Source organism: Salvelinus namaycush, chromosome 1 (genome assembly GCF_016432855.1).
Source record: "Salvelinus namaycush isolate Seneca chromosome 1, SaNama_1.0, whole genome shotgun sequence".
Lineage (NCBI taxonomy): Eukaryota > Metazoa > Chordata > Actinopteri > Salmoniformes > Salmonidae > Salvelinus > Salvelinus namaycush.
This window is the reverse complement of record NC_052307.1, coordinates 58,895,501-58,910,084: the sequence shown is the minus strand read 5'-3', so window position 1 is coordinate 58,910,084 and position 14,584 is coordinate 58,895,501. Positions and strand designations below refer to the sequence as shown.

At 48.4% G+C, this 14,584-nt stretch overlaps 1 protein-coding gene across 2 annotated transcripts in view; it reads left to right on the top strand.

Moving 5' to 3' along the window:
* The window catches only part of LOC120046301 (protein CBFA2T3-like), a 54,728-nt gene that overhangs the window by 21,709 nt on the left and 18,435 nt on the right, over positions 1–14,584 (top strand). For both annotated transcript variants that reach the window (XM_038991402.1, XM_038991394.1), the window contains exons 2-4: positions 6,571–6,726; positions 11,595–11,845; positions 12,070–12,159. In XM_038991402.1, coding sequence (XP_038847330.1) covers positions 6,571–6,726; positions 11,595–11,845; positions 12,070–12,159 — 497 coding nt within the window. The remainder of the gene's footprint in view (positions 1–6,570; positions 6,727–11,594; positions 11,846–12,069; positions 12,160–14,584) is intronic.

The window sequence follows — 14,584 nt, the reverse complement described above, 5'->3', positions numbered from 1 at the left end:
GGCCTGTGTTTGTGTGGACTACTCAGCGGCCTGATGGGGAGCAGATGTGGGAAGGCAGGCGGGCGGGCGGGCACCGAGCCAGAGCAGCTGGGAGAAATTAAAAACAACAGCATTCCTGGAGACTGGGGGAATTACAGAGAAAGGGAGAGAGCGAGAGGGAGAGAGGGAACGCGCTAGAGACAGGGAGAGATTTCGGGGGTATGTGTCACAGAGGAGCAAGAGAAGATCTCTGGAGACCATCTTGGAGTCTGTCCCCGTCGAAGGCACAGTCACAGTAGCTCTGTTCTGATGGTCACGGTGAAGGACAAGCCATGTGAATACAGAGACAGACACTACCAGCATCCAACCAGGCTCTTAATGGCCTGTCATTACGTGATGGTTTCTCGTGTGTTTGGTGGTTTTAGTGAAAGCACATGTCCTGAAATCTATAAAGAGACCCAGAAATAGCTCCAGAATGACAAACTGGAGTGTGATCTCGCACTGAATCGTTTTTCATCTTGTTTGTAGCACACTAGGACTGAACTGAAACCCTTTTTAGAACCCCGAATGCTGACTGACCGTTCCTTTCCTGAAAGCCATTTTTAGGCGTGATTACGTGAAACATACAGCTGTGTACAGGAGAGACTGACAACAGTATAATTATCAGAAGCTTTTGACTGCACACTGTGGGCTGCAGCTAAAGCCAGAGACGGCGCCGGGCTCCCAAATCCTCAGGGAGTCTATGAAGCAGCATTGTATCCTGGGTCAAATCTATTTTCTGTATTGATTACTGTGTAGATCTACTTTGAGTGGGAGATAAAAGGGCTGCGTGGAAGGAAGATCAGAACGTCCTGTACCACTCCCCTGAACAGGATCCACTGTGGTGTTCCGATGCCATGGTTCTTTAATTAGACAGAGGAAAACACCAGCGAAGGCAACAGGACACACGCTGTGGTCAGGTGGACATGCAGAGGGATTGACAGCTCTACCCAGGAAGTCTGTTGAGGTGTGGACCCTCAACTCTGTTTCTCTCTCTTTACTAGTATCTCCATCTCACTCTGTCTTTCCCTCTCTGTTTCTCCCCTGGCGCGAGTCTCCCTGTCCTTCGGGGGGGGGTTCAGACAGAGCAGACTTTCTAATGTATTAAAAGTGAAATCCAGAGTGTGTGTGTGCGTGCGTGCGTGCGTGTGTGTGTGTGTGCGTGCGTGTGTGTGTGTATGTGCGTGTGTGTGTGTATGTGCGTGTGTGTGTGTATGTGCGTCCTTTAGCTGGTCAGATTAAACAGCTGTGAGTAATCTCACGGTAGTTGCAGACATGCCAGGAGGGCAGGACTCCTCCCTCTCTCGCCCCAGAAGTCTCGGCCCTCCCAGCCAGGCCGTGGTCACTCCCAGAAGCCTTCGGGAGCCATGGTAGCATTTGCCATGTGGAGGAACTCTCCTTAAGGATTAAATTAAGAACCCTGATTAAGGCATGCTTTCTGTCAAAAGAGGTCCACTGTTTCAATCAAATCACAGACAGCGGGTTGGTCAAGATTGTTCAGTCGTCATGGAAATAGAGTGCGTGTACATTATGGGATTCAAGTGAAATGACCAATCAGTGATCGTCATGCAGTATAAACCGACAAGCATTTTTTTAAAGGAAAAAAGTGACAAGAACCCAGGCCTCAGACAGTTTGTGTGCGGTCCTCTTGAGTTGTTTTGTTGTCGTTGAAGTCAGTCAGTAGAGCTACAATAGCTCCTGAACAGGAATACTGTTTGTTGAGTGTGGTGACAGATGGACGAGCGCTGCCTGCCTCCTCCTCTCACTGACAGACAGACAGACAGACAGACAGACAGACAGACAGACAGACAGACAGACAGACAGACAGACAGACAGACAGACAGACAGACAGACAGGAGGGGAGGGCAGCCCAACCCTGCAGCACAGGGCCAGGCAGGGTACCTGTCTACATTTGTCCCTGGCTGGGAGCGGGGACATTGCAGCCCCACAGGCAGAAGCCACCAGCTCAGCAGGGCTCCAACTCTAACACCTTGTTGTGTTTAGGGGATCGGAGCGGTGGCCTGGTGAGCGCCCCTTGTGTTTGCGAGGACCACGGTCACATTGTCAACGGCCATTGGAGCTTCTCGAATCTAGAATAACACTCTTGAAAATCAGAGCCTACATGCGAATATGGAAATAGGCCAGAGAAGAGTTTAAGAGAATGCCAACTGTGGAAGGAATACTGTGGAAGGTTTCCATTCATAAACCTTTGCTCTGGAACACACAGTGTGCCCTGCATGGTTTTGTCATATCAGCATACTACTAGGGCCAAAAGTAGAGCACTTTGTTTATGCCAAAGAGCCCAAATTAAACACAATATTATGATATATTTATTTATGTCACTCAGAATCATTCACTTAGTTTACATATAGCACATTGGTTATCTACTGTCTTTTGGGATTACATATGCAATGGTTACTGCAAAAATAGTCTTCAAAAAGCAAACAGGAATGACCTAATTAAACTGAATGTCTGTGATTTGGCATTTCAGTTTGAGACCAAAGGTGAATCCAAGTGTCTGCTGTGTTGTTTAGTGGCCCAGGGTTTGGTTGCGTCGTTTGTAACACAAGCCCTGGTAGAGTTGTGAGTCTGTGGTGTGAAACATAAAGTTCAGCCAGTCTGGTGGGTGGAGGGAGGGAGGGCCTGTAGCCAGCAGCAGAAGATCTGAGTTTAGTAGTCTGAGAAAGAGGAGCAGTAAGGAGATGTGTCTGTCCGTCCTGGATGTCCGTCCTGGCTGTCCGTTCTGGCTGTCCGTCCTGGATGTCCGTCCTGGCTGTCCGTCCTGGATGTCCGTCCTGGCTGTCCGTCCTGGATGTCCGTTCTGGCTGTCCGTTCTGGCTGTCCGTCCTGGATGTCCGTCCTGGCTGTCCGTCCTGGATGTCCGTTCTGGCTGTCCGTCCTGGATGTCCGTCCTGGATGTCCGTCCTGGCTGTCCGTTCTGGCTGTCCGTCCTGGATGTCCGTCCTGGATGTCCGTCCTGGCTGTCCGTTCTGGCTGTCCGTCCTGGATGTCCGTCCTGGATGTCCGTCCTGGCTGTCCGTTCTGGCTGTCCGTCCTGGCTGTCCGTCCTGGATGTCCGTCCTGGATGTCCGTCCTGGCTGTCCGTCCTGGATGTCCGTCCTGGATGTCCATCCTGGATGTCCGTCCTAGCTGCGGAGGTGATTTCTCCCTGCCTCCCCAGAAACACTTTAACCCTGAGGACCGCGGCACCCTCCTGCATCCCCCCTCCTACCATCCTGCAGCTGCTCTCCCTGGAGGTCAAGACCTAATTATCCTCCTGTTGCTCGTTTGGCAGTGACCCGATGTGTTTGGTTATTTTTGCACTTGATAGTGGTGGGCGGCAGCGGCTGCAGCTTAGCGGGTGGGGTGGGTTGGGGTGGGGGTCTGTTCCAAACATGGCCAGGAGTACTAGAGCTACATGCTAGTGGGGTGCCTGTAGGTCTATGAGTCGAGCTGCTCCCTGCGTGGCCGACATGATCCTGCTGTCCGAGTGGAGTTAACAGTGGAGTGACCCCCGAGACAGCTGATAGAGAACGCCTGGCTTAAACCTTCCTCCTCAGAACATGCCTCTGTACTGGTCTAATGCAGATACTGGGTACAGGGCTTGCAGGGTATATACACGTATATAAGCGCAGTGGGTACACACACACACTCGAATACGTGCACACACACGGTCTCACACACTGTAAAGCTATCTTCTCCGTGGCTGTGAAAGCCATCACACTCGGCAGCTCATGTTTTTGTAGCAGAAGGATCTCATTCAACCCACATCCCTCTGACGGCTGCTGCTTCCCCTGTTACACTCAGTGTTTACCATGGAGCATTTAATACTGAATACTCCGACACTGAGTCAGGGCTGATCACACTCACTGGATAATGTGTATGCATGACCCCTGCAAAATATATTAGAAAGATTATTACATTTTATCCATATTATTTCAAAGAACAAACATTATTTTGAATGAAAAAGTATGTGATTATGTGTAAACGATGTATTTGAGATTGCAATCAATAGACCTTTTAATACATCAAAAAGATAACTGACATTTACAGCCTTCTCTCTGCAGCTTTGCTTAAGAAACTACAAGAGTTGTTGTGGTCGTAGTAGGAGGCAGAAAGAGTGCCAGTGTGAAGACTGGGCAGTGACAAGCCAGTGTGGGGACTGGGCAGTGACAAGCCAGTGTGAGGACTGGGCAGTGGCAAGCCAGTGTGGGTCAGGACAGTGACAAGCCAGTGTGGGGACTGGGCAGTGACAAGCCAGTGTGAGGACTGGGCAGTGACAAGCCAGTGTGGGGACTGGACAGTGACAAGCCAGTGTGGGGACTGGGCAGTGACAAGCCAGTGTGGGGACTGGACAGTGACAAGCCAGTGTGGGGACTGGGCAGTGACAAGCCAGTGTGGGGACTGGGCAGTGACAAGCCAGTGTGGGGACTGGGCAGTGACAAGCCAGTGTGGGGACTGGGCAGTGACAAGCCAGTGTGGGGACTGGGCAGTGACAAGCCAGTGTGGGGACTGGACAGTGACAAGCCAGTGTGGGGACTGGGCAGTGACAAGCCAGTGTGGGGACTGGACAGTGACAAGCCAGTGTGGGGACTGGGCAGTGACAAGCCAGTGTGGAGACTGGGCAGTGACAAGCCAGTGTGGAGACTGGGCAGTGACAAGCCAGTGTGGGGACTGGGCAGTGACAAGCCAGTGTGGGGACTGGGCAGTGACAAGCCAGTGTGGGGACTGGGCAGTGACAAGCCAGTGTGGAGACTGGACAGTGACAAGCCAGTGTGGAGACTGGGCAGTGACAAGCCAGTGTGGGGACTGGGCAGTGACAAGCTCGTGTGTCCCTGTGTATGTGGGAGGCGGCAGGGCACGGCAGGGGAATAGCAGCCCTTGTCCTATCTCCTGGAAAAGGCGATGCCACCTGACCGCTCCAGGCCGTCCCGTCCCACCTGTCCCCAACCGGAGCAGCCCTACCTTGCCTTGTTTGGTCCCTGCTGGGGGCCTCGTTGCAGCCTCGTAGAAGTGTCTCTGTGATGGACAGCGGCAGATCCAGCTGCACTTGTCACTGACTGTCAAGCGCCTGTCCATATGGAGGACGAGAGGGGACAGGCGGGGAGTGTCAGTGGGACTGGGGCGGAGGGGTGGGGAGGGAGAGTGGCGGGGGGTCCCGTCAGCAGCAGCTGAGTGGACCAGCAGGTGTTACTTTATCCAAGAGCTGTAATATTTTGCGTGTCGTTCCAAGCCCCCATCTCTCTATCTCTGTCTCTCTACTGTAGTACGACATCGTTCACAGAGGCTACGGTCCAAACACTTAAAAGACACACCCTCGTCCACTTACCTTCGCCTTATGCCCTTGGGGGAATCCCTGTCGCCATCTTGGAGGGTGGTCCAAATTATTAGCCAAGCAAGGGAAGTTTGCAACGTAAACCCTCGTTTTCAGTCGGCTTTGTGAGTGTACAAATTATCCGGGGCCTGAAACTCCCCACAATTCAATTCGCAACGGTTGTACATCCGCTAAGAAAAGTCAGTGAAAACTTAAAAACAACATCAACGGAGAAGTCAACATACAAGTGTAAGTAAAAACAAATGCAAATAGGTTAGAAATGTTGCTACTACGTAAAAAGTAAATATGTTTTTGTTTGGGTATCTTTTGGAAATTGTAGAATAATAGATTTTCCTTCTTCAGAAGTTCCAGCTAGGCAGGCTAACGTTAGTTAGATAATTAATTGGCTAGCTATCATACAATAGGTGTATATTAATAATGATGTATTTAGTATAAGTAGACATGCACTCATAATTGAATGTAGTGCATATAAAGCACCCACAAGCCACCGGTGGCTGAAAGCACAATCATCGCGGGATGAACAAGTGACGAATTTCTGGCCAAGGGTGGTCCATTTAAAAATCATTCCTTCCTCCCTCGCCTCTTGCCCTGCAAGTGTATACTCGCCAGACGTCATGATACGTCATCAGAAGTGTCCACTAATTTGAGGGCTGAGGGGATAGGATGTGTCTTTTAAGTGTTTGGACCGCAGCCAGAGTCTCTGCAGGAGAAACAAGACCTCACAGCCAGGCCATCAATACATTCTCTCTCATAACAAATCAGTGGGTCATGAGTGGGTGTCAGATAATGGAAGCAACACTGATCAATAAATACAACTCGCTATTAAGAATTTTTTCTGAGAAGTAAATTGCTTGTTTGGGTCTGATTTTGATTGTGTGCGTTCTGTACCTGGATGTCTGCGTCTGGGGGCAGATATACTGTTGGTGTCTGATGTGTCTTCATGTTTATCTCTCTCTCTCTCTCTCTCTCTCTCTCTCTCTCTCTCTCTGCATCTGGGGGCAGATATACTGTTGGTGTCTGATGTGTCTTCATGTTTCTCTCTCTCTCTCTCTCTCTCTCTCTCTCTCTCTCTCTCTCTCTCTCTCTCTCTCTCTCTCTCTCTCTCTCTCTCTCTCTCTCTCTCTCTCTCTCTCTCTCTCTCTCTCTCTCTCTCTCTCTCTCTCTCTCTCTCTCTCTCTCCCTCTCTCTCTCTCTCTCTCTCTCTCTCTCTCCTGCAGGTAGCACAGAACAGAAGGTTGGAACGATGCCCGATTCACCTGCTGATGTCAAAACCCAGCCCAGGTTGACTCCGCCCACAATGCCACCTCCACCCCCGGCCGTCAGCCAGGCACCCAATCGCAACGCTTCATTCACACCCACCACCAGTAGGTCAAGTAAGGCATTTTTTAAATTCATTATTTCTCTGTTTGCACTTTGCACCCAAATAGGCACTCTAAAATATGCTATCATGCTATCTTTCAATTTCAAAAATACTTCTATCATATTTTACCTAGCATAAACTACGATTCTGTATTGCTACCCTGTCTGTGTTTTCCCTTGAATGCCCGAATCCTCTTTCTAACTTTATAAAGAACCTTGTAAATTCCCTGAGGTGGTACTATGTATCTATCTTGAAGGTGTTTTGTGCAGCATCGGGCCGGGCAGGATGTGAACAGAATAGTGAGCTGGTAGGAGTGCTGCATCAGCTCTTCTCTGTCATTGGCACGGCTCTACCTCTGCGTCTGTTAGGCTGTTAGGCTGTTAGGAAGGGAACCTGCCTGGGCTGCAGGGGAAACAGGCTGCTACAGGCAGCTGCTGGGCTCCATAGGCCTGGCTGTGGGTTTCTGATGATAGCTTCAAAATGACCAAGACTTCAGTCACTTGTGTGTACAGGTAGAATTCCCGTTTGGAACAAGTGTCTTGGAGTATGTGTGAGAATGGCTGTGGCATTGTCTCAGTGTTTGTGTGTCTGTGTGTGTGTGGGGGGGCTTGTTTACCGGCTGTAGTGATACAGGGGGCATTGTTGTGACACAGTGTAGCTCGCTCTCCCCTCTAAAACCAGAACACAAGTGGCAGGTCACATGGTTAGCCCACATGTGTGCCGACCGACCAGGCTCCAATGGACAGATTAGATTCGAGGGTAGAAATGAGAGGAACTGTGTACTGGAACATATATTCAAACACCATCTAACACACACTGTTGGCATACTGCCATATGCACTCCAACAAACTGGGGGAGAAGTGAAACGCCCTGCAGATTGAAATGTTTTCAAACATATTAGGGATGGGTGGTACTCAGATCGTCATACCATCCTTCTCTCATATCCGCCCTTCTCTCATACCGGGATATACGGTCATACCGTCCTACTCTCATATCCGCCCTTCTCTCATACCGGGATATACGGTCATACCGTCCTTCGCTCATACTGGGATATACAGTCATACCGTCCTTCTCTCATACCGGGATATACGGTATTACTGGCTTAGTACACAAGGTGGCGCCAAAAAAATGCCCCAAAAACCCATTGGGCATCTATTACCAGAATGCAAAAAAAAAATTGCACAAGTATTATTGAATTTCGATTGAGGCTGCTAGCTAAATATGCTAAGGAGCGCAAAATGAAAATAAACTAATTGCAGAGACAGGCAATCCTGCTAAGAAATGTATACATATATAGGTAGGCACTACCAAATGTCATTTTTGGTGAGTTTGGACATTTACAAGCGAATGTGGACGAGAGACATTGTCCAAATGAACAAAGTTCCGACGCATGCTTGTCATAAGGAAGAACATTACTGGAAATCAAGATCGTGGAAGCTGTACAGATAACTCATCCAAAGAGTTTTGACTTCTCAAACATGGCAGAAAGCTAACACAGTATGATTCCCCATCACCTTATTAGTTTAGCCACTTACTTACATTAACTCGCAAGTTAAATGGTCCCGTGTGGCTCAGTTGGTAGAGCATGGCGCTTGCAACGCCAGGGTTGTGGGTTCATTCCCCACGGGGGGACCAGGATGAATATGTATGAACTTTCCAATTTGTAAGTCGCTCTGGATAAGAGCGTCTGCTAAATGACTTAAATGTTAAATGTAAATGTTAAACTTAAGGGGTCGTGTAAATGCAGAATTCTGCATTTTTCACGCAGGAAAGAAAGATAAAACGCTAAAGAAATATCTTGCTGCATTTTTTTAAACACAGACTCATTTCCTGCTTCAGTTGTACTTCTCCACTCAGATGAGAATTCACCATGGGCATTCAGCACTCTGACTGATTTCAAGCTACTTTTCTCCGGTGCTTTTCACGGTGTAGGCAGCTTACTTTTCTCTGGTAAAATGCAAGATTAACTTTCAACAAAACATTAGGAAATGTAGCTGGCTACATTCTTTCTATGATAAACATTAGAAATATGATGGCCAAGTACAGTTTTTGCAAAAAATGACGTATTTTTACATTGGAAGCTCATTTACTTGCGTAGCTAGCTGCCAGCCAAATAGCATTGCACTTCTGTTGTCATCTGATGAAAATAAAGCTATTTTCTCCACAAATGTGTTATACTTAAGTATTTTCTGTGAAGGACCACTATAGTTGCACATCCCTGATTACTCTATTGAAGCAAAATAACACTGTTGGCTTTCAATATAAAACCCGACCACTGGACTCACCTGCTCCACTTTCTCCCGTTGTGCTATTTCAAACAAACATGTGACTGGCTCCACTGTTCTGGGGAACTACGGTTAGCCTTATAATGTAAAATAATGTGACAGGTGAAATGAAGAATGTGATCTGCTTTATCGCTTAACGTATTGCACAAGTTAACTAAAGCTATTTACTTAAAAAGTAGCTACAAATATTCAAATGTATTGAAAAGCCTCAAATAAATAGTTTCAACATTTCAAAATACCCTGGTATACGGTATATATGGTATACCGCCCACCAAGCGTAAATCATATCATATTAAACTCACTCACACATGCATACATCCTTTAATATCTCAATAATTCAGCCACATACACCCAAGACCAAGAATAAACTAAACATAAAAACATCAGAATTATATGCAGTATACACCGTGTATAAACACTCCAAAACAACCCATATCAGAAATATCAGAGGAAACAGAATAGCATACTATATGATGAGATCCAAATGAGTGAATTGAATATTATTTCATTCTGATTGAGACATACATCTTGTTGTGACAGTCACTGAAGACAAGGGATAGAGTGTAAGAATATCCCACCAATATTGGGTAATGTACCATTCAGTAGATGAAGCAGGGGAAAGGTGGCGCGTGGAACCGAGGGAGTAGTGGAGGGGTGTGGAGCAGGAGTGTGACAGCCAGGCAGGGTGGGGAGGCGGGGTGGGGGTGCACTGAACCTGAAAGCTGCAAATCTACTTTCAGCTGGTGGACATGTGCAAGGACTGATTTAGCAACACACCTGCTATTGGAATAAACTAACACAGGCCACAGGCCTATTTTTGGCACCTCTTTAACACGTTCCTCTTATAGTTGTGTCCTACTGAGTGAGTGGGTGAGTGAAAGTTAGAAACAGACTGGCGAAGGGGAGGAGGGGCACTGGGAGAGAGGGGGGAGGGTCAAACGGTCCCACTTGTGAGAGGCAGCTGAAGTTACTGCACACAGAGCCTTCACTCAAACTGGTATGAGCCGTGGCGGAGCAGGAGCAGCAGAGTACATGTTAGCACCCAAGTGTCTTTACCCAGCCTTAGTATGTGCCCTGGCCCCAGCCTTAGTATGTGCCCTGGCCCCAGCCTTAGTATGTGCCCTGGCCCCAGCCTTAGTGTGTGCCCTGGCCCCAGCCTTAGTGTGTGCCCTGGCCCCAGCCTTAGTGTGTGCCCTGGCCCCAGCCTTAGTATGTGCCCTGGCCCCAGCCTTAGTATGTGCCCTGGCCCCAGCCTTAGTGTGTGCCCTGGCCCCAGCCTTAGTGTGTGCCCTGGCCCCAGCCTTAGTGTGTGCCCTGGCCCCAACCTTAGTGTGTGCCCTGGCCCCAGCCTTAGTGTGTTCGCTGGCCCCAGCCTTAGTGTGTTCGCTGGCCCCAGCCTTAGTGTGTGCCCTGGCCCCAGCCTTAGTGTGTGCCCTGGCCCCAGCCTTAGTGTGTTCGCTGGCCCCAGCCTTAGTGTGTTCGCTGGCCCCAGCCTTAGTGTGTTCCCTGGCCCCAGCCTTAGTGTGTTCGCTGGCCCCAGCCTTAGTGTGTTCGCTGGCCCCAGCCTTAGTGTGTGCCCTGGCCCCAGCCTTAGTGTGTGCCCTGGCCCCAGCCTTAGTGTGTGCCCTGGCCCCAGCCTTAGTATGTGCCCTGGCCCCAGCCTTAGTGTGTTCCCTGGCCCCAGCCTTAGTGTGTTCGCTGGCCCCAGCCTTAGTGTGTTCGCTGGCCCCAGCCTTAGTGTGTGCCCTGGCCCCAGCCTTAGTGTGTGCCCTGGCCCCAGCCTTAGTATGTGCCCTGGCCCCAGCCTTAGTATGTGCCCTGGCCCCAGCCTTAGTGTGTGCCCTGGCCCCAGCCTTAGTGTGTGCCCTGGCCCCAGCCTTAGTGTGTGCCCTGGCCCCAGCCTTAGTATGTGCCCTGGCCCCAGCCTTAGTATGTGCCCTGGCCCCAGCCTTAGTGTGTGCCCTGGCCCCAGCCTTAGTGTGTGCCCTGGCCCCAGCCTTAGTGTGTGCCCTGGCCCCAACCTTAGTGTGTGCCCTGGCCCCAGCCTTAGTGTGTTCGCTGGCCCCAGCCTTAGTGTGTTCGCTGGCCCCAGCCTTAGTGTGTGCCCTGGCCCCAGCCTTAGTGTGTTTCCTGGCCCCAGCCTTAGTGTGTGCCCTGGCCCCAGCCTTAGTGTGTGCCCTGGCCCCAGCCTTAGTGTGTGCCCTGGCCTCAGCCTTAGTGTGTTCCCTGGCCTCAGCCTTAGTGTGTGCCCTGGCCCCAGCCTTAGTGTGTTCCCTGGCCTCAGCCTTAGTGTGTGCCCTGGCCCCAGCCTTAGTGTGTTCCCTGGCCCCAGCCTTAGTGTGTGCCCTGGCCCCAGCCTTAGTGTGTTCCCTGGCCCCAGCCTTAGTGTGAGCCCTGGCCCCAGCCTTAGTATGTTCCCTGGAGCGCTCCCCCTCAACCTTAAGGATGCATGTGCCTTCACCACCCTCCTCGACCCTGTCCTCCAGCGCCCTCACACCGCATGGCGCCCGGGGGGAGGAGGTAGAGGGACAGGAGGATGGAGGAGGACAACAGACTGGTACTGACGGAGGGCCTCTCTCCCTCTCTCTCCCTGCAGTGCTGAACGGGAGCAGTCACTCAAGTCACTCGCCCACGTCGCTCAACGGGGCGCCCTCTACACCCAACGGCTTCAGCAACGGCCCCGCCATGTCGTCCACCGCCTCCCTGTCCAATCAGCAGCTGCCGCCTGCCTGTGGCGCCCGCCAGCTCTGCAAGCTCAAGCGTTTCCTCACCACGCTGCAGCAGTTCGGCAACGACATCTCGCCCGAGATCGGAGAGCGGGTCCGCAGTCTGGTGCTGGGTCTGGTGGTAAGTCCTGCTCGCCTCTTCGCCTATTCTCTGTCCCTCTCCCCTTGTCTGTCTATCTCTCCCACTCATTCTCCTACTTCTCCTACTTTTCTTCACAGTACTTACTTAGTTGTGTCCAATATCTCTTTCTGTCTCTCCATGTCCAGCTCTGTCTGTCTCCTAGTTATACTGTGAAGCTTCTTCTCCAAGTGTTCCAATCTCTCCCTTCTTCTGGTTTTTGACAGAATTCCACCCTGACCATAGAAGAGTTCCACTCCAAACTCCAGGAGGCTACCAACTTCCCGCTGCGTCCCTTTGTCATTCCGTTCCTCAAGGTAAGCACATCAAAACACAACGTAGACACTCCCTCCCTGTTCCCAGAAGGCTGTCTAGGAATCCCCAGGTTATTTTCCAGTATATCCCTATGAGCAGCTTTCACTTCTGATATTAGCTAGCATATGGCGATGAAAGTAAGGGCTTTCGAGAACAAAACCCACCCAAACAAACAAAGAATATTCTCCGGATGGCTGGCCAGTGTAGAAAGCGACCTGGTGTCTGTGCCTGAGCCGTGTGTGATTCCTCCATTACTGTGTGAGTGTAGAGCTGATTGAAGCTCGGTAGATAAAGAGAGTAGGACCCTGCCGATTTCCAACCCAGTCTGCTGCAGCCTGCCTGGCGCTGGGCTGATCTGCTGGTCCATATGGCCATCGTTTGCGATTCATTAAAACTGGCACACGAGTGTTTACCCTGAGTGGCGCGGCGTGGAGCAGAGGGAGGGAGGGAGGGAGGGAAGGAAGGAAGGAGGGGGGGTAAATAAGACTCCCTGACAGATGTTGCCGGCCCGGGGCGGCTAACACGCAGAGCTTTTCACTCTGGCTGATGTCTTTGGCCTGATCCTGTTACCTGCATTGTCAAACCCACAGTCACAGAGACGAGAGCAGAGAAAGAGAGAGACAAAGTCCATCCTTCCGAACAACTGTCATTATTCATAACACATTACTCTGCTGGGGTCCAGAAGTCAGAATGCCAGCTGTTCAATATATAACACATGTAACAAATGTGACAGTAGGGTATAGGGAACGTTTGGCACTGAGGCCTTAAGGGACAGTGCTGACGGTTCTGATGGAGGGAGGGGCAGTCCTGCTGACACTGCGTGTGCGTGTCTGTGTGTGCGCGTGCCTGTGTCTGTCTGTGTCAGTGCTGAGTTCTGACCGTGCTGCTTGGTGGTGACTAGGGCCCACATTCCTGTCTGTCCCACACACTCTGTCTCTGTCCCTCCTGTTTATTCCCAGAGCAGAGGGACATATGGGGGACAACAAGGGGGCGGGCCAAGCTGGAGTCATGCCTGGTTATTAACTATAATTGCAGACATGGTGGTGGCTTGTACGGTTGTGGATGGAATGTATTCCACACACCACATACCAACACAAATGCATTCACATACATACAATACATTCACTACGGAGATCTTGGTTAGCTCAGTGAGGGAAAGAGTGTTGTGTAGATTAACAAGCAAACAGTATCTGCTTTATAGAAAGGTGTTAACTAGCAACCAGGCAGCATGTCCACAGTGTGCTAGATAGATAGATACTATAGATACGATAGATAGATACTATAGATAGATACTATAGATAGATACTATAGATAGATGCTATAGATAGGTACTATAGATACTATAGATAGATACAATAGATAGATACTATAGATAGATACTATAGATAGATAGATACTATAGATACTATAGCTAGATAGATACTATAGCTAGATAGATACTATAGATAGATAGATACTATAGATAGATAGATAGATAGATAGATAGATAGATAGATAGATAGATAGATAGATAGATAGATAGATAGATAGATAGATAGATAGATAGATAGATAGATAGATAGATAGATAGATAGATACTATAGATAGGTACTATAGATACTATAGATAGATACAATAGATAGATACTATAGATAGATAGATAGATAGATAGATAGATAGATAGATAGATAGATAGATAGATAGATAGATAGATAGATAGATAGATAGATAGATAGATAGATAGATAGATACTATAGATAGATAGATAGATAGATAGATACTATAGATAGATAGATAGATACTATAGATAGATACTATAAATAGATACTATAGATACTATATATATTATAGATAGATAGATAGATAGATAGATAGATAGATAGATAGATAGATAGATAGATAGATAGATAGATAGATAGATAGATAGATAGATAGATAGATAGATACTGTAGATAGATAGATACTGTAGATAGATAGATACTGTAGATAGATAGATAGTTACTGTAGATAGATAGATAGATAGATAGATAGATAGATAGATAGATAGATAGATAGATAGATAGATAGATAGATAGATAGATAGATAGATAGATAGATAGATAGATAGATACTTTAGATACTTTAGATACTTTAGATACTATAGATAGATACTATAGTTACTATAGGTAGATACTATAGTTACTATAGATAGATACTATAGTTACTATAGATAGATAGATAGATAGATAGATAGATAGATAGATAGATAGATAGATAGATAGATAGATAGATAGATAGATAGATAGATAGATAGATAGATAGATAGATAGATACTGTAGATAGATAGATAGTTACTGTAGATAGATAGATAGATAGATAGATAGATAGATAGATAGATAGATAGATAGATAGATAGATAGATAGATAGATAGATAGATAGATAGATAGATACTTTAGATACTTTAGATA